This window comes from Amphibalanus amphitrite, unplaced genomic scaffold (assembly GCF_019059575.1).
Source record: "Amphibalanus amphitrite isolate SeventyFive unplaced genomic scaffold, NRLGWU_Aamphi_draft 000279F_arrow, whole genome shotgun sequence".
NCBI lineage: Eukaryota > Metazoa > Arthropoda > Thecostraca > Balanomorpha > Balanidae > Amphibalanus > Amphibalanus amphitrite.
The window spans coordinates 531,482-540,952 of record NW_024881774.1 but is presented as its reverse complement, the minus strand read 5'-3'; the positions used below and the strand labels follow the sequence as shown (position 1 = coordinate 540,952).

General features: G+C 48.9%; 1 protein-coding gene across 1 annotated transcript; it reads right to left on the bottom strand.

Moving 5' to 3' along the window:
* Window positions 1–524: 524 nt before the first annotated feature.
* LOC122387269 (C-type mannose receptor 2-like) lies at window positions 525–8,651 on the bottom strand. The gene is made up of 4 exons (XM_043377336.1): window positions 8,426–8,651; window positions 7,756–7,862; window positions 6,935–7,363; window positions 525–1,695 (listed from the first exon to the last, which is right to left on the bottom strand). The coding sequence occupies exons 2-4, from the start codon at window positions 7,834–7,836 to the stop codon at window positions 1,255–1,257; spliced, it is 951 nt and encodes a 316-aa protein (XP_043233271.1). The 5' UTR covers window positions 7,837–7,862; window positions 8,426–8,651; the 3' UTR covers window positions 525–1,254.
* Window positions 8,652–9,471: the final 820 nt, after the last annotated feature.

Below are 9,471 nucleotides of genomic sequence, written 5' to 3'. Positions count from 1 at the left end.
TCCATTTCGGCACAATGTGTTGGCTTCTTTGCTCTTAACGGGCCACTTTTGCATCTAGTCTGTTGATGTTTCGTTCGTTTCGATGTTTCGTTCGGATTGCATTGACCTAAGTTTGGTCTAATAAAAGTGAAGACTTTGAGCATATACATTGTATTAACCCCATTTAATGTTGTTATGTTCAAAACCAGTAGCAAGCACACTCCCTGAAACGTGAAATACCTAGTGATACAAATTACCCCACCATGTGATACAACTCACCCAAGCCATGGGGCAAGTTGTATCAAAAACATTGTTCTATTCGGCAGACCGTAGAAGAAAAACTGGTAGAGGTAGCGGAAAAGTTACTTTGCACAAAAAAGCAGAAGAATCAAGGAAGGAGATAGTATGGAAATAATGAGTTTATCACGGATAGTTACGAGGTTATGGGTCTCGGAGTAAAAACTGATACAACCCACCCCACTCTCCCCTACCTACCGTGCTGCAAACTAAGCCCTTCCAAAGTAGGTAAGTACAACAGACATCGCTAGACTTCGTACTTTGTAGATTCAAAAAGCTCATTTCAAACAATCCTTCTTTCAATCGACTTCCTTTTCTAACGGAATGCTGGCCGACATCCCCTGAAGCGTCGGACCTTCCGGGTGCTGTTGAGGTCGGTCCGTCAGCTATTTAGTTACATGGCCAGTGTCGGGGCAGGATCAGCAGCGGCCGGGGTTCCAGGTACCGGTACCCGATGGTCCGGCGGCCGGTGGTCGGCTAGTATAGTCTCTCTTGAAAGTATCGCGACTCCGAGGGAAGGCGCCACCTGTCCCAGCCGCGGTTGAGCGGAAAGGTTTGAGAGCCGCTGGTAGCACTAACCGAAGTCTGACACGCGGAGGCAGCCGGCGCGGCGGGGCGAGGGGAGTGGTTGCGGATTGCGGAGGGCTAGGGGGAGATGGCAGTCGCCATCCGGTAACTTGTGATGGCAGCTAAGCATGTGGTCAACGGAAGCCACCCTGCTCGCAGAGGATTTGTTGAGATTTGTTTCATTGCAAAGTTAGCAATTTGACTCGTCATCGGCACGACTGTCACATTTTTTTTTGGGGGGGGGTAACATCCGGAAACTCGTGCCCATACCCAAAAAATCATCAGTTGCACCCGCTAACAGGATGCATCCGTGCTTGCACATGCACTCGTAAGCGGATTCAAAAACAAGAATAATCCCTCAAACTGAATGGAATAGCTCGCTGAGCCGCCGCAGCCCAGGACGCGATACTTTCAAGAGAAACTATACGTTTCTAGCGCGCACAGGAAGCGGTACTTCCCGGAGCAGTCGTAGTCTGCCCACTCGCCCACAGCGTACATTTCCTCGGCGCGCAGGCCGTTCACCACCACGCAGTCGTGGTCGGGCCCGAACTGGTCGCCGTCGGGCTCGTCAGAGGTCAGCCGCAGCCAGTGGGTGTCCGTCACGAGGCTGCCGTCGTCCCAGTACAGCCGACCGGCCCGGTCCGGAGTCGAGCGCAGACCCACCCAGAAGAACGTCACGTCGGCCAGGTCCAGCGCGGGGGGCAGCTGGCTGTAGTCGGCCACAGTGGCCAGCTTCGATAGCCGGCTGGCGCACATCGCATCCGCCTCGGAGTAGCTCAACTGCTGCTTGATAAGTACGTAGCAGTGCGTTTTAGTTCCACTCCAGAGATGTGGACACCTTTTGTTGAGTCGCTGGGGAAAGAGGAGGAAACTGGTCTTAACAAACACATTTGTTGGATGAATCGAATTAAAACACTCAGAGAAAGGTAGAAGGCTGGACATGATTGGAGAAACGACGCCTGCCGCCTGGTTTTCACACAACCACAAAGGAACAACGATAACTTCTTGAGGATACAGCGAATCATCCGTCCAGAAACTTGGATGCACGTGTAAGCTAAATTTTCGATAACGCCGCCGATCATCAATACTGAACTGATAATCAATAATGGCGATGCTGCAGCACAAGAATTTTCCACTATGCATACACAATAGGGGAGAGTGGGGTAAGATGCCCAGGGTGGAAAAGACGCCCCACCCCCTCTAGCGGCAAAACAAAGAATCGAACCTGGAAATTAACGCTCTTGGCGTAAAGCGGAAGCCTGCCTTGTTAACTGCACCAAAATTTGCCAATGTCCGTCAGACAACGGTTGGCTGGTGATTGCATGTTTTTTATTTGCTGCTTTCAAAAAAAAAAATTGGTGTCAAAACATTGTAAATATCAAAGAAGGTAAATAATTTTTATGTCACTTGCTATTGTCGTGAGACATTAATACCTATGTGTGTACTTTGTCCCAACCAGTTTGTTTTAGGATGTAGTTTAAGGGCTAACAAATTGTACTGATTAAATGTTAATTCGGTACCTTAGGGAAAGATGCCCCTGCACTGATGGGGAAAGAGTCCGAAAGACGCCCCCTGAATCCGTACGCTGTCCTTCAAGCAACCCGTCGAATCATTTAGTACATACTTGTGATGAGAGACAAAAGCCGATCTGGGACTATTGAGAGCCCAATACGGTCGGCTGCTCCCCATGCCGGTCTCTCGGCCCACACAACGACTTTTTGGGCGACATCTGACTCTGAGAGCCCTCGAGACGGCCTCTGTGGGCCCCATTATTAACTCCAAGGCCCCTCACGACATCCTTTGAGGGCTCCCACGCTGGCTCCACGGGCCGCGCTGGCATCTTATAAGGTCCCCACGATGAGCTTGAGGGCCCTCAAGACTCATGAAGATCTATAAGGGCCCCACAACGTTCTCCGAATGCCACCATGGAGGCTTGTTTAGTCGCGCTGGACTCTGGTGGCCCTAACGATGACCTCTGAAGCCCCTCACGACTACTTTTGAGGGCCCTTACGATGGCGTTTAGTGTTTACTGCAGGCTCGAAGGGGCTACTGATTCGTTCAGGCAATTCACGTGCCCATTTATGTCACTTATAGTGCAGGGGGCATCTTACCCAACGCCAGGGGGCGTCTTTGCCACCCTTTGGGTAAGATGCCCCCTTTCAGTTCTTCGAGAAAATGCTTAATAGCAAAAAAATATCATATTCCAGAATTGGAGGATCAAAAGCATGCGATAGCATGCTTTTGCATCCGGAAATTCCCATTGGTGGGTCGCTGAAAAAAGTTCGGCTGAACCTGTTTGTCAGTGAGTGAGTATGTGAGTGAGTTTGTCCAAGCTTTTTTGGACCAGAGGCCAGTTTCACCAATAGAAAACAGACGGCTGCGATTATTTTTTGACAAAACGATAGTCTCAAATTGTCATTTACTGCTAAAAATTCTAATCGCTGACTTGAAAAATGTAATAACGTAGCTTTCAAGTGCTATATTATTTGGTCAGCAATTACTTTTTCCACCGGTAAATAGGATTTCTAGACTATCGTTTTGTCAAAAAATAATCGCAGCCGTCTGTTTTTTATTGGTGAAACTGGCCTCTGGAGTCAAAATGGGTGGACCGATCGGGACGAAAGTGGGACCGTTTGATTCGTCTCCGGCGAGGTAAACTTTTGGTGCTGGCCTCGGTTCGCTCGATGCTTCGTGGCACATGCTATTCCGCTTCAAAGTTTCGGTGACACGAAATTTTTTGTCAAGGCTACAGGTCAACCCGAGGTCACGGGTAAAGCCATACTGGCGGGACACATCGGTAACACCTTGAACCAGTTTCCAGGGGGGTCACCGTCTGCGAGGGGTGCAGGCTGCACGTGCTGGGGTCGGAAAACCGTTTTGACGTGAGGTCCTCTGGCTCAAAGAAATTTTAAGCTATCAACCTCAAAATCGGCTCAATGGTAGTCCCAGGCCAGGCCTCCAAAATAATGCACATTTCATTGGGCTATGGATCCTCCAATTCTGGCCCAAGGCAACGCACGAGCGCTGCCGGCATCTAGTTAGTTCAAGCGCGAAAGAGTGATATTTTATGAGAACAATGATGTCGGCTTCCGTTGAAACTACAAGTTTTTGCTTTCCGATGGTCATTTACGAATAATATATGACATAACAAAGCCCTGGGCATCTTTCCCCACTCTCCCCTACACATGTTTTCTCCTTCAAGGGATTCTGGAAAAGCTGAGCTATCAGCTTGAAACATGAAACTCGATGCACTGAGAGTCTGAGACCTCACCTGTCTGCAGCCACGTGTACCTATAGAAGTAAAAAAAGTAATTTACATACAAGTGCCTTCTAAGCCACGAGTGGAAGCGGAACAAAATGATTCAATAACCACTCAATTAGCTGAATCAGCGCACATGCCAGAGGCGGCGGAAGGTAATTTGGGATGGGGGGGGGTCCAGGTGCCTCGGTCCACGGTCCACTCTAACCCACTAGGCATACACATCGGGGGCGCTATTCCCGCGCTTTTTCGATTGCCATGATTGCCGCATCCACATTCGAAGGCAGAACAACTTGGTTTCTTTGAACGAATGGCGTCATTAACACTCGCACCGACGGGGGTCTGCGCCAACTTCATACCGACGGGGGGGGGGGGGGCGGATGACCGCCCCCCCCCTGAGATCTCGAGAACGAAGCAAGATAGCGACAAGCGGTAAACGGCAAGGGATACGCACGGACAAGGTCTACAATTTTTACACAGGTCATTTTCAGGTCAGGTCAAAGATGACGTCATAGGGGTCAAAAAAGTCAAAATGGCGGCGCTAGGTATGGAGAGAGTTTTTCTCGAATAACTTTCGAACTTGTCAAGATAGGAACAAACTAAGGGCAGTATCGTGATCCTCTCGTCAATCCGCATCGAATGATAGGTATATATGTTGACCTCGAAAGGTCAAGGTCAAAGGTTGACCTCAGGTCACGTGACCTCGAGGTCATCATGTATATCATTCGATGCGCCTTGACGAGCTGAACACAATGAGACCATCCGCGCGGCTGTATCTTGTTCCTGTACGGAGTTATTGTAAAAAAAACGCTGGTGACCTTTGATGACGTCACATGACCTTACAGCTGCCCAACAGCAAAACAGACCTCAAGGTAGTGAAGGTTGATCGTATATGAGGTCAGGTATGGTTTATGGGGCCATTCCGACCCGTTTTAGTGGTAAAAACAGTGAGTTGATTTCCCCCCCCCCCCATTGACTTATGATGGGGAGGTCGAGATATTGACCTGACCTTAGGTCATCGATATCAAAATTCCGAGATATACAAATTGTAGCTACTAATGACCTTATAACATCCTGCGACTTTCAAAGGCCTCCGACATCTACTGTAGCTCTGGCACGGTGATAAAGTTGCAAAAAGTGACTTGAGGTTGGGCCATTCAAAGTGACCTGGTGACCTGACCTTAAAAGTTAGGAGGTTCAAACTTGCACACCATGTGTTAAATTGATGAGAGAATAGTCGTACCAAATTTCGCGGCGCTAGCGCCGCGGTTCTCCCGCTATTCGCGAAAAACCTCAGGGGGGGGGCGGATATCCGCCCCCCGTCGGTGCGCGTGTTAACCCGCGCCCCGTTGGGGTCTGCCGAGCAACGCGCCCTGTTGGGGGAGGGGGCATTTTAACCCAAACCTTGGTCAAACCGATGACGTCACAGGTCAGGTCAAATGTCGAATTTTCACCGATTACAGGCATTTTAAGAAATGTGTTGTAAAATTGAATTCTTCTATCCTTTCTTGATGTCCACTGAAAATTTCAAGTTTCTGTGGTCTTTGGTTTCGGAGATATAACCTTGTTTTTCAGGTCGTCATGACCCAAATGACCAATTCTCAACATCTTGCGTTGGCTATGGGCCTTGTGGGCTTTTGACACCTTGATTTCGGCTTTTTTTGCCAGTCTTACCTCCCACCTATCATGGAACATGTTGTTCGACAATGTGCAGAGTTCAAGGTCAGGGTCAAGGTCAACCTAGGTCATCTGACATAATTGCGTTTTAGGCAACCTGAATTTACTTTTCGTGAAGTTTTTTGACTGCATTTTTGGTAAAAGCTTCTCAGATCATGATTTCATGTAACATGGACACATAAACAATCGGTGAACACAACAGTATACACACAGACACACACAGACATACAATTACAAACACATATCATTGACCTTGACCTAACTTGACCTGAACTGACCTCAGCAGCAAAAACCTGGTCGGATATTGTGACAAAGAGGTTCTAGCTTGCTTGGCACCACAAAACGGCATCGTCGTCGGTATATGGTGAGCAGCGCACTTGATATCCAACGGTGACCCAAAACAGCAACATTTTTTTAGTTTGAACTGACCTGGAAGGTCAATGACTGACCTGAGAAGGTAAAACTGGGTATCATTAGATTCGTCTCTTCCCAAAGAATCTTTTTGGTCCTACCGCGAAGCTCCATCTCCAACAGGAGCGCAATGGCGCGGGGCGGTGGCACCTCCCCCCCCCCCATGTGCGTTCTAGGATAGAAAAATGGCATGTGCGGGCGAGGGTTAAGCTAGCACCGGGCCCCCCGGGTCAGCGCTGGGGCCCCATTGCCAAGTTGGCCCCCCAAACGTCAAGTCTCCGACCGCCCCTGTGCCCCCACCCTGAAACATGGGGGCGCTGTGCCCCCGCTGCCCCCCCCCCGCTTCCGCCGCCACTGGCGCGTGCGTCGTGCAACCAACTCAACTCCAATGCTAATCAGAGACTACGGACAAGCGTTGCAGACTCCTGGGTTAGATTGGCTAGATGTCAGCTTCATATTTGATTAATTAAGCCAAATGTGAGAGCACTTACTTTTGGTCAACTCTCTAAAAAGTGTTCAGATTGAATTCCATTGAAGTTCTGGATTTTGAAAAAAATAACGATAAAATATTTATGCATCACAACTTTGGTCTTTAGTCGAAAGAAGGTATTGACAATTTGAGGAGGCTTCGGAAATGGTGCCATATTCAGCTAACGAATCCCTAAGTGGTATGTGATTACTTTCACTTCGCTACATACAGCTAGAGCAATGCGAATCCCACTCGCTTGCGAAGCGCCCGCTCACCCGTTTCCGTGAGCAGATGAAGGCGTTGCGCGCCTGGCAGTCCCAGTCGAGCCAGCGGCCGGCGGGCAGGAACTCGGGCGGCGCGCCGGGACCGACCACCTTGACGCAGTCGTCGTTGGTGAAGCTGGAACCACTGGGCTCCTGGTGACGCACCGCCTCCCAGTTGGTGAAGTCCACCATCTGGGCGTCCCCCGTGTTATAGTTCCACTCCGCGTCCCCGGAGCGCAGGCCCACCCAGTAGTAGTCGGTGTCAATGATGGACTTCTGCTTGGACAGGAAGACGCTGTTGAGGTCCCTCACCGAGGCCAGGTGGGCGTACTCGTGTAGCGCCCGACAGCCGGTGGAGTCGGCCTCCGTCCAGGTGGTCTCATAGCTGCTCAGTCGGTAGCAGGTGCCCCGGTGCGGTCCCACCCAGCCCCAGGGACAGTCCTGTGAGAGACAGACGTTGCAGCTGGGTCAACACGGGCACAGCTCAGTGAGCAGTCCATCATTGGACACTGATAACACATGACTAGATATTACAATTCATAACGGCTGATTTTCACAAACAAGGAAGTTCTTATCTCAGCGACGGCATGAATCTTTTATGTCTACCAAGGATCGGATAGGTATTTTTATGGTGTTACTCTATCTTTATCGCTACAATTAGTTACTACTATAATTGTCATATATTCAGCATCACTTTATGATCGTCATGCATGAACGCGTCACATTTGTAGGTAATATTGTTGGAAGAAGGGAGGATGACAAGGGACCGATTTTCCCACCACCAAAGGGCTTCCATGTGGTATTGGTTGCCGGAGTATCCGGCTGGGACTCACAGAGCTGCTGACAGGAGCCATCAACTGGAGGCAGATGAGCGTCACGGCGACCCGCACCGGGTAGCCATAATCGACCTGCATTGTGGCGGGACAGAACGACCTGCGACCTGCCAACAACGGCCGTCAGCGACCGGTGAGCAGCGTCCAGTGGTTACGACCAACATATGCGCGGGAACCGGGGGGGGGGGGGCAGTGGGGACATCATGTCCCCCCCCCCCCTTCAACTCTGGGACCGTGGGGGCGGTGCCCCATAACCTTTGAGACGGAATACCGCTCTGTTTTGCATATGTTTTCTTTTTTCATTCAATAAGCCAAGGGGTGAAAAATAAGTGGCCTAAAACCGATGAGAAAACTATAGATTTGGGGATGCTCAGATCTCTATTATGATGTGCCCCCCCCCCCCAGTCTGAAAGTAATTCTTGCGCCACTGACGACCAATGACCGGTAACGATCAGTGCCCAGTGATCAATGACCAAAGACCAGTGGTCAAAGACCAACGGCTAGTGGTTAATGATCAACGACCAGTGGTTACAAAACCAACGATGGGTAATAACAGCGATCAATGATAAGTAATCAGAAACATCAACAACCAGCGACGACCAGCCACCGCCAATAACCAACGGCTTACGACTTCCGACGAAATACTTACGACTTCCGACGAAATACTTACGACTTCCGACGAAGTAATTACGACTTCCTGTTCCGACGGACGACTTCCGAAGGACCAGGACGATGGACAAGTGGCGAGCCGCCAGCACGCCGTTTTATACCTTTCGCCGTCAGCTCCAGGTAGGGAGGTTTTGCGGTGTGAAGTGTTTTCACACTTGGTCGAATAATTCCCACCTGCTTAAACACAGTCAAGCGAGGGAAGTAGATGTGGCACAAAAAAATGAGGACAATCGAGGTCACCTTTGACGCTGTTAGTGGAGGGGTTCATCGATCGCTTTACCTACCATTTTGCTCGGGGTCACCTTGGGCGGCGTCGCTTTCGGGTGTTTGTACAGCTAAGAAAGTTTGTGCATGTGCTGCCAAACGTAGTTGTGAGCTGGGGGCCTGCCAGTTCAGTGTTGATACTATACTTTTTTTCAAATGTATTCAGCTTATGACATCATTTCACACGCAAAGATAAGAAGAGAAACAACAGAATAAACTGATCGCCTAGTGACTCCCAGCATCCTGCACACTTTTACAATCCTTTTTAGTTAGACCGGTGTCGGTCAAATGCTTCAGCCAACCCTGCCCACTTCTTTTCATGGTCACATAATTTTCCCCTTTTAAGCGCTATGTGGTTTTCCGTGATCATATCCCTTTTCAATATAGTTAATAAAATGTCAACAGAAAGTAGGTATTTACCAGCAATCATCGTTTTGCCTACGATGATGATATGATTAATAGCCAGCAATTCATCATTTCCTAGAATTATCATTTTTAAGTTAAAAAAAGACATGTTTTGAACTAAGCCTACGTTCCTCAGATATGTTTCAACGTCATTCCAAAATGCTCTGACCAATGGACAAAACCAGAATCTGTGCATTATAGTATCAATACATTGCGTACATCTGTCACATCTATACGATACTGTTATGCCCATTTGGTAAAGTAAACGTTTTGTTGCCACAATTTTCGTTAAAATTTTGTATTGTAGTGTTCGATATTTAACCGAAATTAGTCTAAGATTTGCTTCATATACTTTCAACCAGTCAATCTGTCCCATCT